Consider the following 24,260-nt stretch of genomic DNA (forward strand, 5'->3'; position numbering starts at 1 on the left):
AGAAAACCTGGACTGAACAAGAGTTAAATTGGTTTCTTTATTGCAGAACTTCTCAGAGCCTTTAAAATGCTGGTGTACACTGTAGCTCTCCGATAATGGGAGAGGCATACAGAACTTCTCAAGGTTCATTTGGGAATAGAATTCTTCTTTTAGGGGATATACCCTTGGAAATGGTGTTGGGAAGTGCTGAATTTGTAGAAATTCATTTTCTGAACACATATTTGCACTCCTACTATACATCAGACACCATTAGGTGGAGAGTGCTGGGAATAATAGAGATGAGGTCTCTGTACTTAATGAGCATGGCGGAGGGATAAAAAGACACAATGAGGGCCATAAAGAGAGGTCAGGGACGAGAGGTGCTCCTTCATAATGTGTATGAGTTCCGGAAGACTGTTTAAGCAACACGTATAAGGCTGAGTCAGCCTCCGGGATCTTCAACAAGTTAACTCTAATTAGGCTGAGCAGACTTGTCTGGGCACATTGTGATCGCCGATGACGAATGACTGAAGTGGGGCAGCAAGAACTACAGAAAGAGCAACTGGGCCACTAAAACGCTGTGCAACCACAGGCTGGCCAAATGAAAGCCCAGAGGCCCCACAGACCTGGGCCAAGAGCACACAGGGAGGTCGCTCAAGCTCCTTCCAAGGCCTCGTGAGTCTTCCGCCAGCAAACTCTGGGGCAGCTGTAAAACTGACTTAGCTAGCACTACCCACTTGCAACTCCTGACAGCTCTAAACTCTTCTCAGGGAAGTTAAAACAGACAAGGGTACGTTGTTAAATACAGGATTCGGCTTCAAATATGGGAAGAATTCTCTCATGGTAAAGGCGTGCTGGACAATGAAGCAGAGCAAAGAGGTTGTGCGGTCGCGCTCACGGAGGAGGATTTAACAGGCTATGCTGAAATACAGTCCCTTGGAAGCACAGTGCAAGGGGCAGATGGTACACAGGGCACGCACAGCGTGATGGTAAGTACCACGCCACACTTGGTCCTTCATAGCTCTCCTGGGACGCTGGGGGGAAAAAGGCAGCACCCAAGTTGGCAGCCCCAGTGTGGACAAAACACAGAGTGGCATGCAGAAAGGAGTGTTTCTAGAGAAGGCCCTGCATGGGGGCCGGGACCAGGGCTCGGGACACACTTTTGGGGAGCACTAGTCAGATGTTATTCCAGGGGCCCACTGACCTGGAGCTTGTCTTTTACTTCTCAGATCTTAACTACAGTAGCTGTCAACTTGAATGGAATGCTCTACTGACTCCTTTATGGAATAAAATAGTGGGAAACTGGGAGAAAAACAGGCTCCCCCCCAAAAGTCATACTTTCTTCTCCACTTTTTTTAGGGGAATCACATCTCCACTCCTTTAACCTTGAATGCCTTTCTCGCCCTCACCATTAAGGTCATTAAAATAAACAATGGCTATCAAAGTTATGAATACATTTTGAATACCAGTTTTCCTGGAATTCCCATCCCTGGTGGGAACTAGAGATCAACTCCAAAATATCTTAATTAATGGGAAAAAAAATAAGGCTAAAGACTTACTGCAAGTGTATCCAGTGCATCCACAAGAGTCAATGAGTAATTCCCTAGGACATCATTGATGTTCAGATTTGAACTGAAAAAGAAATACAATTAAAGAAAGGTGCTTTATTTCAAATGAGAAAAGGGACAATAAAATTAAACACCCATCAGAAACTAAAACTGTTGGACTCTTATTGATTCAGGGACAATTATATGTGGGTGAGTATGGCAGTGGTCCTTCTATCTCCTAAGTGACCATTTCTAGAGCGTCTGCAAACAGACTCAAGTCACACAACAACAGAGACACACTGATGTCGCTATTGTGGGAAGAACATGCAACAGGAAGTCGGGTGATGGTGAACTAGAGTCATGTGCCCTCCCTGACATACCATTTTATAACCACAAGTCACCTCCCTGGCCAGTTTCAAAGAGATCTTATTTCAAAATTATTAGGAATGATAAAAGAAAAACCCTGTCATGTGACCTGCCCACGCCCCTTTATTTTATTTTTTAAGATTTTACTTATTTATTTGTTTGAGAGAGTGTGCACGAGCAGGGGGTAGGGCGAGAGGGAGAAGCAGGCTCCCCACTAAGCAGGACTCGATCTCAGGACCCTGAGATCATGACCCAAGCCAAAGGCAGACACTTAACTGACTGAGCCACCCAGATGCACCCCCCCACCCCGACACTTTAATACAGAAACCAGCTCCTCCAGCAGGTTCCACACAAAAAGAACCAAATACCTTCCATGATGGCCTGATTACCACTCCCCTGTGCTTTGGCTGGGGGAGTAAATTAACCTCTTGATCTCATTTTCTCATTCACATCTCAATCAAAGAATCCCCATCACCTCCACCAACTCTGAGGAGCTGAGCCAAGACAGGACTTCTCTGCACTGGAGCTACACGCATGTTTCTGCCCACATCTCCTGCCCCCACGGTCCACACCGATTCCCCTTTCTGAAGCAATCTTAAGCCACCAACTTCAGGCCTGCAGTGAGGGTAAAACTCCCCAGTCACTCGGACAGCTCCTCATAATGCTAAAAAACAATGACGAGGACGAGAAATAGGTCGGGGAAGGGTGGGGATGGAGAAATCATGCAGCTTGACAAATCCCTGGGAATTCAGTTATTCCACTGTCTCATTCCCACAAGGCCAGGAAGGAAATGGCAAAAGCCTGAAAAGATGTAAGGAGAGAAATAGGACACCTGTTTACTTTTATTGAAGACCAAAGTGAAAAGCCCTAGCTCTATCTTCAACAGCAGATTCGCTGAAATTATGGCACCTCCCAGCACAGTCCCAGACCACGGTAGCTAGTCCTTGAGTCACTCGAATGGGGCCTGGTCTCCCTCCTCCAGTTCTGGATGGCCTGCTCTGCTCGCTGAAAGTGCACCCTCCCATGTGCCTGGGCCGGGTGAACCCACGGCCACAGGTCACAGCTGATCTTAAAGGAGCCTTCCTGTTGCTTTGTTGTGTGCTGTGTTACCCCACTGAATCTAGGACAAAGAACTCAGAGCTAAGGTAGATACATTGTTTCAAACAAGCTATAGAGAAGGGGCTATCTGGGAACTAGGATTATCTCGCCCCTCACAAACCATCAGGCCAGCACAGCGAACGGCTGAAAACTGCCCCGGCTTCTTCTATGTGTAGATTCTTCCTAAATGGAATTATATAATTGCAAAAGGTCCTCTAAAGAGGAGAGCTGGGGGTTAAAATAAGCACTTCAAGGGCAGTGCCAGCCAGAAAGGATACAGGAAATGCCGAAAGTTGGAGAAGGTCAGAGTAGACAGGGAGCTCCTCCTGCTCGATTCTGTCAACTCTAGAATATTCTGTTGGGTTTAAATATTTAAATGCTTTGCTCTGTGGCTCAGAAACAATGAGTGGGTTCCCACGACCCACCTCATTAGAAAATGGCTCTCTCGCCACTTAGCATCCAAGCTGGACGATGTGTAAAATACCCCAACTGCCCTCTCCTGAGCTGTACCCTCGTCTGGGCCAAGGTCACCCTCTCCATCTGCACAGGCCCATGGAAGGTAGTATGACTTTTGATCGCTGTACTCCTTCACATGATTTATAGTATTTTTCCTGTAGGCTATAACTAAAAAGGACCCAATTTTACAATACCTCTCGATATAGTGCCTAAGTAGTCACTCACAATGAACAGTTACAAGCAATGCTATGGTAAAAAAAAAAAAAAAATTGGAATAAGTGGGTGGGGTCCTTCTCTCCACTCAAGACAAATCCCCTGAAAAACCTAAGGTGTGCGTTAAAGCACTTTTAATTATTTTCTACCAAGTAACTGCTATACAGTCTTTCAAAATGTACCAAAATAGAAAGAAGAAAAAAAAAGGGGTGTGAAGGGAAATGTAGATTCCATAAAACCCTCTTGGCCTAACAGCACCATTACACTGTGATTCCATTTATGCCAGCCCACAATGCAGGTGTACGACTGTGGCCTTGTTCTCTGGAGATACTCTTGATCGATGGCCAGCCTGACTTATCTGCTAAGCGCCTCAAGCCAAGAACTCAATCTTTCAGTATAAGGCTAGGCCCACAAGTACACATCTTTCCACATCACCAGCTGGCGGAACTATGATGACCCAGAATTAAACTCTCCACTTAATTTTACCATGTGCGACTGTTCATTCGCCCCAGTGTGCATTTGTAAGGTTCGTATCACTCCAAAACAGAGCTGGAAGAAACTACAACCTCTGACGGGCAATTTTTTCTTAAGTAACTAAGAAAATCAAACATATGGTTAAAAAAAAACAGTCTCCCACATACACTTAACCTGTACCAGCTGTTCAGAAATCCACCTGGTGCTGGGTAGGCACAGAGGTAATATAAGAAACGGTCTCTGTGTCGAGGGACTGACAATCTGGGGAGACACGACAAAGGGAAAGGAAGGTGAATACACAACAGCACTCAGTTCTCAAGTGATGTTGAAATGTGGAACAGCAGCCCAAAGAACCAACGAAAGGAACTGAAAGGAGAACCAAGTAAAGCGAGAAAAATCGTCTTCAAAAGTTCAATGGCATCATAGAAAATGACTTAGGTCTGACTCTGAAGTGGGACAGGAGTTTAGAAAGAAGGAAGAATGCATGGGAAGCCATCTTACGCCAGGGGTGCCTAGGAATGGCTCGGTGTGGGGGCCAGTATCAGTGGGGGTTCTTCACAGATTTGCTTTTTTACTGAACAGCAATACGGCTGAGGAGGAAGCAAAGAAGGATCACGTGCCCAAGGCCTGAACTACTGTTAGCATTCACAAGATTACAAAAAATAGAATATCCAAATTTATTTGAAGAAACTTTTGAATTTGGACCCTCCAGCCCAAATTGGGGATATGAGAGTAACTGACTTTGCACGGTAATCTATAACTGGGCCAAAAGATTTGCTATTTTAAAGTGTTCAGGTTTCATTTACTTCACGGTAACTCCTCACCCTACCTACAGTCAAAGAAGACAGGCAAGACAAGCCTCAAGCACATGTGACTAAAAAGAAAAGAGACACAGGTAGAACACCCATGGTTTGTTTCTGTACTTCCTACATAATATTCTAATGGTTATGTCACTCTATATTTTAAATATATCATTAGAATAAACTTAACAACTATCATCAGAATACATTTAATTTTTTTAAATCTGAAAAATCTGGGGGCACTTGGGTGGCTCAGTTGGTTAAGCGTCTGTCTTCAGCTCAGGTCATAATCTCGGGGTCATGAGATGGAACCCACGTCAGGCACCCTGCTCAGCTCCTTCTCCTTCTGTGCTCTCTCACTCTCACTCTTGCTCTCCCTTAAGTAAATAAAATCTTTACCCCCCCCAAAAAAAAAGATATTAAAAAACTAAATAAAATAAAATCTGGGAAGTTTTTACTGCAGGTGATCTATCTTGGGGATGTAAATGTATCCTATTGTTTCAGAGCCAGAATGACAAAGCTCTGGTTCTAAACTTCTCCTTGAAAATGCTGGTATGAAAGGAGTTAAGCTAAAGAAAGGAGAGTAAAAAAATTAACCTTTTCACTCTTTTGGAAGCAGCCAGTGTGAGGGTCTACTCAGGGTCACCATAACCCCAGAGTTCTTTCACCTCCTCAAAGACATCAAAGGTTTATCAACTGAAAGGTTTATTAACCTCTGGGCACAACTCCTCCCAAATGCCACCCCTCAGTAGTTCAAACTCCCACCTTTCCAACAGCCATTCAGCTGTCTCAAAGCAAGCTGACCTCAGTTTACCCACACTGCCTCTGTACAATCAAACCAAGACACTCCTCAGCACACTTCATCCTGAAACAAAAGCCTATGCCACCCGGAACTACCACAGGGACCAGCAAGTTAATCAACTGCCACGTCACCTGGCTGGAGAGGGGCTCCAACTCTCCAAAGGGTTTCTACGGTTCATTAAGAAAAGCATCAAAATGTCATCAACTCACTCTCCTGACCATGGTATTCCCAACTGAAAGCGTTATCACAAGTCCTCATTAAACTGTTTTCCTTAGGTCCACACCATAAAAGGAAATCTGAGGAAAAAGTCTGTGAGAGAGAATAAGGGCACTTACTCAAAGTATCCTCTCCCGCCTTGTAATACCATGAGCATTAGGGGGAAAATACAAGTAAGATCCAAAATATGTACACACACTTTGGTTTCAAGTATGTAAAATATGTGTAGGCATATGGCTGGGAGCTGGCAGGAAAAATAATTAAAAATAACTGTCTGGTGGGGTTTTAGGCTTTTTTATTTTTTCAAATTTTAATCTTCTTTTTTTTCCTCCAACAACAAGCAACAAAAAATGAGATCCAAAGAAAATACATAGGTATAAAGTCTGGTACAGTTAAGGACTAACAATTAACTCATTAATTTCCTAATATCTGGAAAGGCCCCTGTAATTTTTATCAAAAATTAATAAGAATTTTTCTCAAAAAAAAAATTGAGAAAGTGTTTATATGCATAAAGCCCGATAAAGTGACACAAGAAAAATAACTCATCAGTTTCCTACAATCTTTAAAAGGCCCAATCCTTTGAAATAGCTTGGACTGTGCCCCTCGCTTCACTAAAACTGATGCTCCTCAAACTGTCATCTAAGATATGACTTCGTAGATAACCAAACCATTTTTTAAAATTCTTCAAGGCCCTTTAGTATATGGGCTTTCTTTTCAGAATTTAAGGACTGTACTCTTCCTTTTACCAGGTGAAGGAAGATACATCCCCCTAAAAGTCCAAAGGCACCCACAGAACGTGGGGTCAAGGCAAGGGGCAGCCCAACTCCTCCACTCCCACCACCCAGAGGAAGGTAGTCACCTATCTGGTCTAACAGGATCCATGGCAAAGCACACCCATTCCCTCCAGCTGGAAGGTCCTCAGCTGGGTATGCTGTCCTCTTGGACTCTGATGTCAACAGGGGTGACCCTGGAAGCTTGACCTCCAAAGGCTGGTGGGAGGGGAGGGCTGGCTGACCTTACTGGACAGTCCAACCACCAGAGTGGAGGAATTTATGGAACAGATAAAGGTGACAAGCAATGCAGTGGCCAAAGAATCAAACCCTGAATATCAAGACCCCAAATCTGAGCTAGATGGCCTCTGTCTCTGTCTCTCTCCCCACCCCCCCACCCCCGCCCCTCTTTCCTGTAAGTTCCCTCAGCCTATGAAGCAGCCCCTGTAAATGAAGGAGAAAGGTTGTAGCCCTGCTCTGCCTCCCGATCACTGGCGGGCTTTGGAGAAGTCCTTTCCTGGAACCAACTCCTGAATTTTTATGTGGGGATGGGTGGAAGGGAGATGAAGGCTTGTTTTGAAAGCTGCGTTTACAAGGGATTTCATTTTGATTATATACATGATCATCTGGAGAAGGGGTTGTTGGAGACGAGAATCTAAAGCCTCTGAAGCTAACCCTTGGTACTGCTACCGTCCCTTCCGGTCTCTGAGCCTCAGTTTCCCCATCTGTAAAAGAGACTGCGTTGGACAGCTGTCCTGTAACTCAGAAATCCCGAGAGAATCAAGAAAGAGGACAGCCACCGGCCCATCCACACCCCCCGCCCAAGCCCAGGGGGACCCCCCGAGGGGAGTGTCGGGCCAAAGCACAGAGCGGGAGGGTGTGGCTCCAGGCCCCCAAATGCCCTGGCATCCCTTGGGGGACCCGGAGGTCTGAAGGCTGCACCCTGACCGGGAGGACGGAAGAAAGCGCGTGGGGCGCGCGGCCCGGGCATCGGACCAGCGCCTACTACTCACGGGTCCCCGCGGTCAGGCCCTCGGCCGCGGCAGTGGATGGGGTTGAGCTCGTCCTGGGGAAAGGCGTGCGCCATGTAGTTGTCGTAGCCGAAGACGAACATGCCCCGCGCCAGGTCGCGCATCTGGGCGCGCAGCTGCGGCGGGAAGGCGCCGCTGTAGCGCTTCTCGTACTCGTCCCGGCCGCGGCCCCGACCGCCCAGCACGTAGCCCCAGTGGGCCGGCCCGCACACTCCCGGCTCCGGCCGCCGCGGAGCCCGCCGCCGTCCCGCCGCCGCCGCCCCAGTGACGGGCGGCTGCAGCCACGACGGTCCCGACGGCCCCCCAGACGGCCCGGGCCGGCCCGCGGGCCCCAAGGCAGGAGACTCGGGGCCGTCGGGGGCCCTCAGGCGCTGGAAGCCGAAGCTGAGCGGAAAACGCTGGTAGAAGCCCATGCTGGGCCCCAGCCCGAAGACGAGCCACAGCACTCCATGGAGGCCAAGCCGGAGGAGCACCAGCCCCAGGACGAGCGCTCGCCATTGCATGGTCGCGCGGGCGCCGCGGGCATTATTTTAAAGCGCGGGGGACCTGCCCCGCGGACCACCGCACCCCGCACCCGCCCCGTAGCCCCGCTCACTTCCCCTTTAAGGAACTCCCCCGTGACGCACCAGGAACCGGCCCATTGTCCCCCACCCCCAGTCCCTCGGGCCGCCCGGCCAGGCTCCGCGTTCGCCCGCCCAGTCGCCCGGGATTGGCCCGGCCCGGTCCAACCTCGTGGGGGCGCGGCCGGGGACTCCCTCCCGCGCCATAGGCCGCCCGGACTTCCGCAGCGCCGCGAGGCCCCGCCCCACCCCCGCCCCGCCCTCGGGGCCCCGCCCCATCAGCTCGCCCCGCCCCTTGGGCGGTCGGAGTCCAGATGGGCTGGCGTGGCGAGTAAGGGCCGCTCCGGCTACTGGCGAGGAAACTTCCAGCCAATGGGAGCGCGGCACGGGAGCTCCAGAGGGACGCCGGACGGAGACGTGGCCCCCTACCAGCTGTCTTCGGGTAGAGCGTGTCTCCCTCCTAGCCGGTACCGGAGAAAGCCACTCCAGCTCCAGGTTAGGAATGGTGCCAGTTAAAAGACGTAAGGAAAAGGAGGGAAAGGGGCATTTCCTCGTAAAAAGAGCTACTTTTGCATTGCAAGGGCAGGGTTTTTAACGGGACCGTCGTTTACGGTGGGGGGTGGGATACTACCTGGTAGCTCCGGACCGCACAAAAAGGTATCCTGAATTCTACTTTTTATCAGAACACTCTAATTTGTAAGAACCACCCACTGTGATTGTAAAACACGTATTCCCAGATCTTGTAGTAGACCTAGCAAATACCAGTGGAGGGTCCTGGAAACGTTTGTATACCAAGAGCTCTTGGACAATTCTTAGCATCTGGCAATTTCAGGAAATGCTGAATTAGGCTATACTGCCTTTGTCTCGGAAATAGGAGCTTTAGGAAAAAGGGGAAGAGTCAAGGCCACCGCTACCACCGACTTATTTTTGCCAAATCCATTTAACCAAGTCCCCTCCCACCTCTGCTACTCCCACCATCTCTCCTGGGCACGACAGTAGCGACCTAACCTTTCGGTTGTAGGATAGATTCCTGGTCAAATCACTTTACCCATTCTGTATCTACTTCCTATAATTAAAAAGGTTGCAAATATCAGCTCTGAAGGGCTATGGCTCTCATGTAACGATTCAATAATGTAGGGGTTTTGTTTTGTTTGCTACATTTGTAGATACCTGTTAAGGTGTTCCCTCAAAGTTAGACCATATGCCTGTTACACCAAGGTTTCTGAAAAGCATAGGAAGCAAAGACTGATGGATGGACCAAATCAGGGATTGGCTGAGTGACCAAAGCAGTGATTAAGAGGATGATAAAGTTATGGGGTACAATCATCACATTCTCAGGGGACTTTTTGCAACACAGAGGTGTAAGTAATGGAGACTCAGAGGGAGCCCAAAGAAACATTTTATTACAACACAAAGTAACTGGCACCTAGTTAAGGCCGGCTTTTTTTTTTTTTTTTGGCTGAGCCTTATCCCTCTCCCCAAATTCTGAGAGACACGCCTGCCCAAGCATCAAAGAGTATAAAGAGAGATTGAACCAAGGTCTTTTGCCTACTGAGATTCTTTTACTCCTCTGTGCAAGGCAGCTGGGAACCCTGCTAGAAATCCAATCTTAGCGCTTGATCCTGGACTTTCAGGTCTGCCTTCCCAGAACCTAAAAACCGAATGTGAACATGAAGGTATATGTTGTTCCCTTCGTAAGCTATTTTACTGCAAATTTTAAAAGTTTTAAATTTGCTCTTGCTCCCTGGTTAAGTGCAGTCCACATTAATGACAGCTCCTGTCCTCACATTTGGAGAAAAGCTCTAACAAAAACAAAGAGAAAACCATCCAACTTTGAAAGATGCTTGTCCTGGTAAAACTAACAGTAGCTGGCTGCCAGTGGTATGTATCTTATGGTTTTCAAAATGTGATCCATTTAATCTTCACAGAAAGCATTGTTTAGGCCTATTCCACAAGGCCTAAGGGAAGAAATCAGGTTGGAAGGTTCAAGTTCTCTGAGCTACTTACTGTGGGCAGAAAAATAGCTACCACCCAGGTTTCCTGACCTTTACGTAATTTACCAAAACTAGCTGGCCCTCAAAGCAAATGAAGACTGCTTTTTCTATTCTTCCTAAGCCACCATTGGCTTGGCAACATTGTTGACATTAGCGCCCTACAAGGCACAGCAGAAGATTTGGGCGCCAGGTTCAAAAAATGTTTTGTCTTGAATTAAACTGAGCCAAAAGAACACGATGTATCTCCTGCTAGCCTTTTAAATTAGCCTAGGTCTCCCCTCAAGGTAAATGTGGCTGTTAAGACTGGGACAACACCCTTATGTAATCAGAAAACCTCAACCTTAAAAATCAACTTTATGAAAGGCTTTTCTGCACAGTCTCACGAGATGATCAGGGGACTGATAAAAAAAAAAAGAATGAAATGTACTATGGTAAAAATGGCTTCACTCTGGGGGACGCAGAAGAGATGACAGCTAAAAATCCAGACTCAGAAGCCTGATTGCCAGATGTTCAAATCATTGCTTTGGCCTCTGACCCTGGAAAGTTACTTAACTTTTCTGAACCTGGTTTCCCATCTGTAAAATGAGGGTAATAAGAGCAGTACTCAGAGCATATGGCAGTGGTAAGAACTAAAGTACTGAATGTATACAGTGTACTACAACGGTGTTCCACGGTGAGCACTATTACTACTCATTTAGTAAAAGTACCTGGTACATATGAATCTGAGGTCTGTTGGATGAATTAAAGAAGTAAGCTCCTCCTATTTTCAAAGCACTGTTTTAGGAGAAAACTGTGTCTAAGGAAACCAAATATGGGACTGGACAAGGACTAAAACTCACCAGTCCAGCATGGGCAGAAAGAGCTTTGGAACCTCACATCTAATTCCAGTTCTAATTAACCTGTTCCAGCTTCTATACCTCATGGTCCTAAATCTCTGTGATTTGGAATTCTATCCTACAAGGTGATCCAAATTCAATCTCCCTCTTACTTTGACAGGTGAAGGAAGTGACCTAGGAGGTATATTTTGGTGCCTTTAAAGATATCCTCCATTGTAAATAAATCAGCAGACATTCCAGTTTTCAGAATCAATCTTGTGAGTCTAAGTCAATCAGCGCACTAGGTTCCTAAAACTGTAAAGCCAGAAAACAGCCCTGGCCCTATAATAACCTCAAAGGGTACAAGGATACTTCCAGAGATGCCTATGTTAAATATAAGCGTTAAAATAGTCTCTTGCAAGGAGGATTTCTCTGCTCTAAGAAATTATAAGGGATTTATCATCCAAAGCAATAATATAAAACAAGTGGTATAATGATGACTTTTAAAACAGAGTACTGTGGGACGCCTGGGTGGCTCAATGGTTAAAGCCTCAGCCTTCAGCTCAGGTTATGATTCCAGGGTCCTGGGATCTCTGCTCCACAGGGAGCCTGCTTCCTCCTCTCTCTCTCTGCCTGCCTCTCTGCCTACTTGTGATCTGTCAAATAAATAAAAATCTTAAAAACAAAACAAAAAAAGAGTACTGCTTCTTTCTGAAGCAATATATACTTTCTAAAAGGCAGGGTGTGGGGTGACTTAAGAAAAAGGGGTAGGGACAAGGAGGAAATTACCTACAATCACATTAATTTGGTAGAGATACAACACCAGAATTAAGGTAATATTGTCTCCTCAGCTGGGTAAGAAAAGCTAAATTTCACATGCTTAAAACTGTATTGTATATAATTATCATTCCCACTTTATTTGATGGGCAGAATCCAGAAGTCTCTCAACACGCTCTGCTGACAAGACACAGGGAATAGGAACTGGTAGAAATAAAAACTGGCATATCCTCTGTGAAGGGCAGTTTGGCAACTCCTAGCCAAAGTATAAACCCACTTACCCTTTGACACAAATAAGCTTCTGTGAATTGCTGCACACATACATGATTCACTGCAGTACTGGTCACAAAAGCAAAAGGTTGTAACAACCCAAGTATCTATCAACAAGGGACCAGTTAGGTAAACTGTGGAATCTGGAACAGTGAAAAACACATAGACAATGACATGGGAACCATGCTGCTATGAAAAATGAGGAACTCTCTATACACTGATATAGAAAGATCGCTAGGACAGAGTAATTGGATAAATTCATGTTCAAATCAGTATGCTTTCTATATAAGAAAGTGAGACATATATATATAGGTATATATATATTCCTATTTGTTTTTTGTATTTTGTATTAAAAAAACACTAGAAAAATAAATAGTGATAGAAAGTGTTATAAGGATTACCTGTAATACCAGACTGGTGGTAGAAGGGTGGATACTCATTCATGGGTCAGACCATCATGTTTCTTAGGGTATTTTCAATTTTTGAGTCATGTGACTTACCTGTTAAAAATCATTCAAAAAATAAATGGCATCTAGGGAAAAAAGAGGTTACCTTCTTTTCCCCACCTGTTCTAACTACTAAACCACTATGCAGTGGTTATCCATCAAGAACTGATATTCACCATTCATAGGCCTGCCCCACCCTTTAGGTCACTGATGTTTCCAGAGAAAGTAGTTATCATAAAAATTCTTAACCTTCTTTGAAGGGTGAGGAGAGCTTGTGCTTTCATTAAGTCAGTCAGTGGTATGATAAATACGAATTTCTTTTTCCTTAGAAAAATACTGGGTAACTGGTAGATAGAAATGGTGGACTTTTCATATACAGGAACAAGACGGCACATTGTGTGATAAAGACAGTACAAAACTGAGGGTAGGCCAAAGCTGTGTATAAAAGCTGGCTAGAGAAGACACCATAATCGGCAATCTATTTATGTTCTATTTCCCATGTTCAAAAGGGATTATATTGATTTTCTTGTTTTTTTTTTTTTTTAAGATTTATTTGACAGAAAGACAGTGAGAGGGGAAAACAAGCAGGGGGAGTGGGAAAGGGAGAAGCAGGCTTCCCGCTGAACAGGGAGCCCGATGCCGGGCTTGATCCCAGAACCCCGGGATCATGACCTGAACCGAAGGCAGACACTTAACAACTGAGCCCCCCAGGGGCCCCAGGGTATTTTTTCCCCCTCTCAATACTATGAAAAGAAGTATTTTCTAACTGCTGCAGTTTTCTCCAAGCTCCAAATCAATTCTAACAGAACCCAGTAACACAGCAGTTATAAAGTGTTAAACATTAGCTCTAAAATAGTTTGCCCCCAAATTGGTAGTAGGTATGTGTTTTCCACACTGTATACCAGAATAAACAATTTCCTGCAGTCTGGGAGAAATACTTTAAATTTTTTAAATGGCCTTCAGGTTATAAGCCTGTATGTTTTATAGCATGTCCTTCAAATAAAATCTAAGTTATTGTATCATTCTGTAAAATGTCTGTGATCTCCAGCTCTTAACTGTGTTAAAGTGATAACATGTAAATATTTGTACTTTTGGATTATTTCCAAGATGAAAAACATGCGAAGTTAACATATTCACTAGGCCAAGTGGGTCTTTTCATCTACTCTGCTGTTTTAACATCATCCACATCTCTTGGCTGCTAAAACGGTGGCAGCCTGTTAGGAGAAATTATACTAGAAATCCTCTCTTCATTTTACAGATGGGAAAACTACAGAGCCAGAGGCAGTTCAGCAACTCACCACACAAATCAGTTAATAACAAAGAAAGGAACCCATTTTCTCAGATGTCAATCCAGCACTCCTGTCAGAGCCAAACTACATTAGCATTTTAAACTTGACAAATTATTTTCCTACCCATCCTTTCCTCTTATAAATTCATGACCTGCAAGCCCCAATAAAATGAAGTTAAAGTATTTTTTTCCCCTCTGATTCCTGCTAGGAAATCTGCATTACCAAAGTTACCAGCTGCCTTGCAGTTTTAAAATAGAAATTACCTTACTGAAGAGAGGGCTTGTTAATGAAATGGAATAATGAATGACTACTGCAATTGCTCAGATTAAGAAACTTCCCACTGCAATCTATCTGGCATGTCAATGAATTGCTTCTGTTTCCCTAAGAACAGTCAAGAAGCAGCAATTACAAAAGCACCCATTTTTAGTAATAGCTGAGTTTTAAACAGAAATTGTGCGGAGGCTATTTACTAATCAACAGGAAACACCTGCAGCAGGCCACACATTGTAGAACTACAAGCTTAAGGGAAGTTGGCAAGGCTAGTGTTTGCATTATTTTCTTTTCAATCATCTTCACAGGTATATATACATTGTTGAGGGCACAACAGTTAAGTTTGTAAGAGAATAAAATTTTTTCATCACTCAATATGGTGGTTTCCCCACGATGGCATTTTTAAAGTATTTGGCCAAGTGGATGTTACTTTATAATGCTGGCTACAGTAAATTCAGACTTCCACTCCAGTTCTCCATCTACCAGATGAGGAGGCTGGAATTACCAAAACAGGATTTCAGTGTAACTGGATCCTGTATGTCTAGAACTACACAAAGCAATTAGTTCCTCAGTCAAAACAATGAATACTAAAGTAGCCACGGTCCAACACATAGAGAATTCTCTTCCTCTGACTGAATCAAAGGAACCAATTTTAGAAGTCTCAATTTTTGAAAGCAGTTAAAAGCTTAAAATCAAGGATAAAACTAACCTATCCTTCCCACTCCTTCCCCACACATCACATTCCTCCTTCAAAAATCACTTTGGGGGCGCCTGGGTGGCTCAGTTGGTTAAGCAACTGCCTTCTGCTCCGGTCCTGATCCTGGAATCCCAGGTATGCAGTCCCGAATCAGGCTCTCTGCTCAGCAGGGAGTCTGCTTCTCCCTCTGACCCTCCCCCTTCTCATGCTCACGCGCCCACTCTCTCTCTCAAAAAAATAAAATCTTAAAAAAAAAAAAATCGCTTTGGTAGGAGGGTGATGAGAAGAGGACCACGTTAACTGCTGACGAAATGCCTCCACCTAGTCCATACAAGAAATGAAACCAGATATCCTAGGGACTTCTGTCCAGACATGCTAAATCACACATCCAAATGGCCAACAAGGTTTGGCTGTAAAGAGTAACAGTATGGCTATAGAGAAGAGCCAAGCTAACTTTTCTTGAGTAAAACTAGTAAGATCATTTCTGCAATAGCTTTGATGAGATAAATGTTCACTTTTATAATGCAAAAGATATACCACACTAGGGAAGTAGGCCAAATGGCTTTACCTTAAAAATATGCTTCTGTGGGAAAATCACCATGTTTGATATTTAACATCTTTTCATTCTGGAACAGAAGTAAGTAGGCCTGCCTTGCAATTTCAGTTTATTCGATTTTTATTATAATTTTTGAAACAAATAAATTATAAAATGCCTAAACAACTAGCTCTTGCCACTTCCAGAAGTCCTAAGTTTGGTGTATCAGGACAGTTTACAAGTAACAGCATCTCCTCCACCATGTCCGCCCCAAAAAATCGCACTATCAACCCTGTGGTTATTTTAAAAGTTTATTTCTATTTTAACTAACTCACAGACTCAATTCTTTGAGAAATGAGCTGATTTCTTTCTAGCGCACCGTCTATGGACCTTGCTCATCATAACTTTCTTCCCAACCCCTTCCAAAAAAATCAGCACCTTCCATTACAATGCACACTTTAAGTTAAAATTGTCAATACAACCCTCAAAATGCAAGTTTATTGAATAAAGCTGAGAAGAGCAGTAAACAGACAAAAAATGCATCACCTAAATAAAAAAATTCACATATTTACAAAGTTCAGTAACTGTTAAGTTTTCACATGCAGAAGTTAATGCACAGGAAAATGTTGGTAGTAGAGTTTGGATGTCTTGAAATGCTGAAAGCAATGAACAGACACATAAACATTAAGTTTTAGCTATAGGTCAATTAACGAACCTATGCGGTCCCCACACACTTTAGTTCCAATTCCTCCTTTTAGGCACAAGCAAATTGCCACATTCTTTGTAATGGTTCACAGTAACCATTAACGGTGTTGAGCTACAGTAGCAAGTTTAAATATCCCTTCATTTACAGAACCATCCATCCCATCAGGGAAGTATGCAACACGCTTCAAAGAATAAGAGCAGAATTTTAAAAGCTGAGATTCTACTCATAAAAATGTGAATGGAGAAAAACAAGTAGTATCTGTGCAACACAGTGCAGTATTTTGTACAGAATATTGTTAAGGCCATGGCAGTCTATAAATTAAAACTGGTATTCATTAAAACAACTGTTGACTGCACTTTTGAGTGCTCAACATCTATGGAAATGCACTGTCTACATGAGTGCTGCTTAACAAAAGAAACAAAATCACACACAGTGTGAGGCAACACATAAGCGGGTGTAGCATAAAGTTTTATCTACTACAGTGGTTTATGTGAATAACAATTTACAAGTGAACCAGTTATTAATGTGTCCCTTTATGTATACGGACATCACTAAACTACAAAACATGTTCGTTTTAAGTTTTTATACATCTCCGTATAGTAGAAGCAAACAATACACAGCATCAGTTCCTCAGTTCTCTGTGTGACTGATTATTAAACAACCTGTAGACGTTGTGCATGATTACATTAGAGAGAGCAGGCAGGTCTAGAGTTGTCACAATAATCAAGATGTCTAATGGCACCAGACAAAAGAGTGCCAAACCTTACCTCAATAAGAGAGAAAAATACGAATTTTTACTTGTTTCTAAGTATCTATTGTGCTGAAAGTCTATGACTGGATATAAAAAGTCAAGAGTTAGAGTGTCATGCAGCAGCACTGATTTAATGACTAGAGATAGAAAGAACAAACAGGTGTTTGAACAAAGTCTGACATTCTTAACACATTTTATTACATTGGCTGGAATGCTCTAAATCCATGAAAGCCTTTGAGAAAATCTTCAATTCCCAACCTTTTAAAAAAGTGTGTTGAGCCCCCCCAACCCCAAAAAAGAGAAAAAGAAAAAGAAGAAAAAATAGAGAAGTAATGATCTGGACAGATACACAACAGCATGCCTTAGTTCCTCTCATATCCCCAAATGCTATCTGTGATGAAGAATTCTCAGCAGATGTTTTAAAAATTCATATATGATCTCACCAGTGTAAAAAACCATAACAACACTGATCTGGTGCCTCAGCTCACTCTTTGCAGACCATTTTTTTAAATTCCTAAGGTGTAATTATACATTTCACATGCATTTGTGAGATATGTAAACATTATGTTTATATCCCACATGAGTCAAGCTAAAGGTTTTCTAAATACTGTGTGGCACTAGAAACTTCATGCTGTATCAAGTCAGTATCAGTATTAAGCGAATGGATTCTACAATGAAATACCATAGACATTTACTGAAAACCAATATAAAAATCTGGCCCAGAAAGACCAGAACAGAAATATGCAATTTTCTTGATTTAAGATGGTCAAGTGTTTCTGTTTTTGTTTAAAAAAAAAATGGCTCTACACACTGTTTAAGACAAGTATGTATAAGAAGCTTTTCTGTGTGTGCTGACTTTATCATGACAACTCTAGCTGATTCTTTATGAAGGATTAGGGATACACATCTTCAGCAGTGCACAAGAGAAATAAACTCTGAAAAAGGCAATTTCTTGGGTTTAGGAAGGACCGTATTCTGGGAAGTACTTCAGAGGAACGGACAGTAATTCTAGGATTATAGCCAGGAAGGACTGGAAGACTTCAGGAGATGCTTCAGCTTCTTCTAGATTTTGAATGTTGAATAAGCCACTGAAGTGTGATATCTAAAGATGGAAGGGAAAAAAATTGAAGGTGTTAAGATCAAAGTTAAGACACTGAACATGAGAGACAGTATTTAAAATGCAGCTAATTCAAAGTACATGCTGGGCCTGTCCTCTCCTGCTTTTTCATCTATACTATTCTCCATTACCTAAACTTCAAGAGGACATTCTAAGGAATTATGAGAGACTCAGCAGTCTCTGATTTAAAAGTTAAATTATACTCAGGACAGCTTGTGCCATCTTTTATTCATTCAAAAATTTACTGACTGCCTGTTAAGATAAGTACTGTATATGAAGTGCCAGGAATGCAAAGATATGGGAGAACCCCTCTCTCCCCTCAAGGAGCTTTTAGTATCAAAGTTGGTAAACATAGACGAACTCATTTGGGACTGGGAGGAGGGCTGTCCCACAGAATTCCAGGCAAAGGAAACAACAAAAGCAAAAGAATAAACAAAAGTATGAACAGGGTGGAGATCTAGATGGATTATATGTGGTATGATGTAGATGAAGCATAGTATAGGGGAAGAGGCTGCCACTCAACACTAAGGCTACAGCAGAGGTCTCAACTTCACCCTTTTGACCTTCTGGACTGGGTAATTCTTTGCTGGGATGGGATGAAGGCCTTCCAGTGCATGGCAGACTATTTTGCAGCATCCATGACCTCTACCTCTAGATGCCATTATCTACCTCCCTACACACCCGCAATTGTGACAACCAATAATATCTTCCAGGGACTGCCAAATGTCCCCTGAGGAGCAAAAATGTCTTCTGTCCTCAACTGAGAACCACGGGCTAGAGGGAGCTAGATAACCTTGTATACCACTCTAAGATGCTACTAAGTTTGGGTTTTATTCTCAAGTCAACTGGAAATTACTGGGGAATTTTAAGCCAGGAAATTATATTTGCTTATTTTAGGATGATCAATGGCAAAAGAGGACAACTTGGAGTTGTCAGTATAGACAGCGACTATCACAACAGGAGTAGGGATTGCAACCACCTGAAGCAAACAAGCGCTGCAGGAATGGAAGAAGGAAAATGTGGAGCTGACCAACATACGAACAGAGAAAGAATCTTCCAGCCTCAGTGAGTTGTGTTTGTCATGGAGCTGTTGACAAACACAGTGGTTAAAGAATAGACTTGAGAAAAATAAAAGATAAGTTAGCAACAGAGCACATCAGATTTTAGGTGCAGAAGGTAACAGGCATGGAGATGTCCAGCAGATAGTTTTAGCTATACTGATCTCAGAAAGGGATGGGAACTGGTAAGAGGTCACCAGAGGTGGCAGCTGCAGCTATCACAGCTGAGATTAGCCCCCCAAAAAAGCACTTAGACTGACAAGAGATGGCAGCTAAGTCAAAACAGTGAGTTACTATCATTGAATTCTTTAAAAATATGTCATCCATATAAAGGGTATGTGAGCATCTATCAGAAGCAGCACTCAATTCTCCAAACCTGCAAGATGAATGCAAATTCAGTTTCCAAGCTACTATGTGTTATAGAAACTGTAAGCCACACACATGTAAAGAATACCCTAGAGCTGAGATCTGAACACAACCTGTTCAGAGTTGTGGAAACAATGATTTAACCTGATTGTTGAACCAGATCATGTGCACTTTAAAAGGAGGACCGCAGTGTGTAGTCAAGAGCAAAGCCACATTCACTAGAATTGAATGGGGAGAAAAGTAAATCTGAGGGTGAAATGCCTAGGTTTAAATATTTAAGAAAGTCACTTAAAACAAAGCTTGTGGACACCAGACGAAGTTATATCCTAAAGACAAATGGATCCTTAAGACTAGATTAAAAAAGCAGAAAATAAAGAAGATACTTAGGGTGCCGGGGTGGCTCAGTTGGTTAAGCAACTACCTTCCGCTCAGGTCATGATCCCGAAGTCCCATAATCGAGTCCCACATGGGGTTCCTTGCTCAGCAGAGAGTCTGCTTCTCTCTTTGACCCTCCCCCCTTCTCATGCTCTCTAATAAACAAACGAAATTAAAAAAAAAAAAAAACAAAACAAAAGAAAGATGATACTCATATGAAGGAGTCATCTTTGCAAAGATCATGTTCACAGAAGTACTCTGTTCTATGTGTGGTTTAAGGACACATTACTGAAGTATCTCATACACCACACTGGAAAGCTGGAAGGAGAATATACCACCTGTGCCACCTGTGTGCACTGAGATACTTCTGAAAAAATTTAGTAAATTCATAAATTTGGTTCTGAAATACTTTGTAAAAGGTGAAAATAGGGAGGATGTTCTGATTTGACTATCCAAAAAGTCTAATCTACTTGGCTGTTATATTTCTTGCTCCAAATAAACAGGCATTCTGATTTACAATCTACTTGTTCTGAATCCAGTAAGAGTGGATCCATTTCCTTGGGCTTGGATACTACTAAGTGAAGCAGGAGTTCTACAATCACAAACTGGTGACTATGGAGCTCTATGACAAACTATGAGGTCAGCCTCAAATAACAAAAGAAGTTCTCACCAACTCTCTGATTTACTTCCTAAACAAGCTCACAAGATTTTTTCAGGAAAGTATCCAGCTGGTTTGTCAAGGTAGTAAAACAAAGGACTTTTTTTTCTCCTTTCAATAATTTTTCCCCCCTACTTTATGAAATACTAGAGAGAGTATAAAGGAGTAAAATGGATTTACAGAATAGCACAACACCCTAAGATTATGGTTAGCATATGCAGAACACGGTTTTTCATCCTCACTACTACTGACCTTTTAGACTGGACAATTAGCTGTGGGGACTGTAGCATCTTTATAACATCCCTGGTCTCTACCCACTAAGTACCAGCATCACACTTTCGTTATGACAACCAAGTGTCTCCAAACATTGCCAAATGTACCCTGGGGGAAAATCCTTCAGTGAGAACCAGTGGTGTATAAGTAAATGCTCTCTTAGGGACACAACTTAAAACTTAACAAGAATTCCTCCTAACATGGAGGGAGGGGGAGAATTTTTTTTTTTTTTTTAAATAATAACACTAAGTAACCCTAAGTGCTTTAAGAGTCTGTTCTCAAATTAACTAAATGCTCACAATATAGCAAGTCACTTATTCTACCCATTTAATAGAGGACAGTTTGTGTCCATCAGCAAAGTATTAGGTTCAGATTCCTTCTGGGTGCTCTTTAAAGGAAGCCCATGGGTGCCTGGCTGGTTCAGTGGGCAGAGCATGTGACTCCTGATCTCAGGGTTATTCAGTTCAAGCCCCACACTGGTTGTACAGCTACTTAAAAATAAAATCATTAAAAATAAATAAATAAAGGAAGCTAAGAATTAGCCAGAAAACTATCAACACTTTGAGCTCATCAGAGCATGTCTGAGGAGGGGTGAGGAAAGAGTTGATAGACTGGAAATGACTTGGAAAAAAGTTAACTATGATGAGAATCAATACATACTGAATGAAGGCTTAAGGGAAAAAAATAACAATACCTTCTTCTAAACATATGTGCTGGCACTACATATTACATTCTACTCCAATACAAGTTTTTCGCTGTGTTTTTTGTTTTTTTTTTTAATTGGAGGTGTGACTATGGTAGAATGGTCAGAGATACCGTATTTTTGACTTTGAAGTTGGAGGAAGGAGCCATGAGCCAAAAATGCAGGCAGTATCTAAAAGCTGGAAAAGACAAGGAAATGGAGTCTCTCCTAGAGTCTCCAAAAAGAACACAACCTGTCATTTCAGTCCTTGATTTCTAGCTCCGTGAGAACTATGACAGGCTTCTAACTGACAGCAGCAATAGAAAACTAATACACCCACATGACATCCACCATATGTCAAATGCTGCCATGCATTTTCACATTCCCTCTCACTAGAGAATTTTTAAATTGCTGCCATTATCACCATTTATAGATGAGTAAAGACTGGAGATCAGGGAGGTTAAGTGCTTTATCTAAAACCAGTCAGAAAGTAACTTAGGACCAAGTGTTCTCGCCTGAGGCTGCCTCACTCCAAAGCCCATGCTGTTTGTTAAGCCGATTATGTGGCAATGATGGATAGCCTCATTTTTCTGTAGTGGCCCACAAAGCGATTTTTTCACCAGTGACCACCAAACTGGGAGAGGTGAAGGTGCCATGAAAATCTCTAGGCTCCTACCCAGCTGCTTCAAGGTACATGCACTAAACTCTCCTCTCACACTTTGGCTGAACCTGTCATGCCAGACAAGAACTGTGTGACTTAGCCTTAGTAGCTTTTTGTCATGAAGGTACACTTTACCTGTGAGGATATTTTATTGCACCGTTATAGGTCTTTTCACTCAAATAGCTAACAGGTTGAATAGCCATTCATCTTGTCAAACGTTTCATCTTTCCTTTTTACCTTTTGATCCTTCTCACCCATTCCAATCCACTTTTATTAAATAACCTTTCACAAATCAGTTAAGAAACTAAAGTTCAACCAGATACTTAAATTCTTTAAGGATCCTGTATTGGATTGAATACTGTTCCCCTAAAAATTCACACCTAACTAGAACCTCAGAATTTATTCAAAAATTGTCTTTACAGATACATGAGATCATACTGAATGAAGGTAGGCCTTAATCCAATGATATCTATCTTTATAAGAAGAGGAAATACACACACAGACATGCACAGAGAAGAAGGCTATATGAAGCCAGAGGCAGAAAATGGAGGGAAGCATCAATATGTCAAAGAATGTCAAAGGCAGCTGGCAACCACAAGCTAAGAAAAGGCAAGGAAGGACATTCCCCAACAGCCTTCATGGCCCTGCTGACACCTTGATTTTGGACACCTAACCACCTGAACTTGAGAAAATCAAGTTCTGCTGTTTTAAACCACCCAGTTTGTGGTACTTTGCTATGATAGTTCTAGGAAATTAATACAGACATTAAATACATAAAGAGTACTTTTGGCTTATATTTCCAACTGAGTACTAACATTACAGTAATATACTGGTTCAATAAATGAACAATTGTTTTAGTGCCTATGGACAAATTTTTATAGTCTTATTTCAAAAACATTGTGTTACAAAGCATAGCTGGATACTAGCTCTGCCAAAATTAATACAATAAATAGGTAACACATAATGTTTAACTTCATGTCTATTTCATTTACTTCTTTAAATAGCATAGAGCACATTCAGGATGTTGTATTTGCTGTCAAAAGATATAATGTCTATTGCTTTTCCTTAGGTAAAAACAATAGTCCTCTATAAAAGAAGTCACTTAAACAGAACTGGGAATAATAAAGAGTAAGGAGCATTAAGACATCCCTTCCCATGATATCCACTTCTTCCACAGTCATTTCTTACCTATATTATCCTTTTCTTTGCAAGAAATTGAATAGCAGCAAATTTCTCTATCCTGAATAGCAGACAGGTTCCTATAAGAAGCAGAATTAAGACAATAAGTCTGTCCTTAAAATAACTATCATACCTATCATTCTTTGTTCAATTTTCTTATCTTTTTATACTGAAGAAATGACTTTACTACTATGAAAATTTTAGAAATTCACTTGTCTGGTAGGCCAAATTTACCATGTTTGCCTAAAAACATGGCTATAATAACTACTAAATAATAGGAGGGCCTGGCTGGCTCAGAAGAGCGTATAAATGACTCTTGATCTCAGGGTTTTAAGTTCAAGCTCCATGCTGTATGTAGAGATTACTTAAAAATAAAATCTTTAAAAAATGTTAATAATATAATGATGCTAAACAAAGTAGTAGGCAAAACAGTGTAATTTAGAACCAGTTTTTTTAAAAACACCATCATTCATTCTTAAAACATACATTTTTTCAATTAGCTGTTTCTCATCCAAGGCATTAGGAAGATCTCTCTTGTTTCCAAGTACTAGCACCTTTAAAAAGAAAAGATTTTAACAATAAACTTTTATGTAAGAAAAGGTCACAGAAACATGTGATAGTCATATCTGTAGACATTAAAATTGGAATGCTACCACATGCCATAATATTGAGGCATATTTGTTCAACTGGTGGCCTATCTCATTTACTTAGTCATTCAAATTAGCATTCATTTCAACTTCTACTGCATCAATGCCCCTAATTCAATACATGGCTGCCAACTTCTACTAAAATGTTACAATTCTATGGTATGAATTCTGCAATTTCTCCATAAATCTCTACCATAATGTGAATATGATCTTAACACAACCAAGAATGGGGGAACAATTTTTTAACCATTTTTGTTAGCCATCAATCACACAAACACATAAATATGCTTAAAATTCCCGATCCATCCTACAGAATATCATGTATAAATATTCTAAGATGATGGTTAAGTCTGGAAATTAGGATAAATATAGCAGTCATAAG

At 42.2% G+C, this 24,260-nt stretch overlaps 2 protein-coding genes across 2 annotated transcripts in view; both read right to left on the bottom strand.

The window, feature by feature from the left end:
• Positions 1-8,338, bottom strand: part of EDEM1 (ER degradation enhancing alpha-mannosidase like protein 1) — a 25,819-nt gene extending 17,481 nt beyond the window's left edge. Inside the window, exons 1-2 of the mRNA XM_080812022.1 lie at positions 7,735-8,338; positions 1,539-1,611 (exon numbers count right to left, since the gene is read on the bottom strand). Coding sequence (XP_080668148.1) covers positions 1,539-1,611; positions 7,735-8,255 — 594 coding nt within the window. The 5' untranslated portion in view covers positions 8,256-8,338. The remainder of the gene's footprint in view (positions 1-1,538; positions 1,612-7,734) is intronic.
• A 7,372-nt stretch (positions 8,339-15,710) lies between these two features.
• The window catches only part of ARL8B (ARF like GTPase 8B), a 56,971-nt gene continuing 48,421 nt past the window's right edge, over positions 15,711-24,260 (bottom strand). The window contains exons 5-7 of the mRNA XM_080809675.1: positions 23,718-23,785; positions 23,241-23,311; positions 15,711-17,964 (exon numbers count right to left, since the gene is read on the bottom strand). Coding sequence (XP_080665801.1) covers positions 17,915-17,964; positions 23,241-23,311; positions 23,718-23,785 — 189 coding nt within the window. The 3' untranslated portion in view covers positions 15,711-17,914. The remainder of the gene's footprint in view (positions 17,965-23,240; positions 23,312-23,717; positions 23,786-24,260) is intronic.

Source organism: Martes martes (genome assembly GCF_963455335.1).
Source record: "Martes martes genome assembly, chromosome: 1".
NCBI classification, from domain to species: domain Eukaryota; kingdom Metazoa; phylum Chordata; class Mammalia; order Carnivora; family Mustelidae; genus Martes; species Martes martes.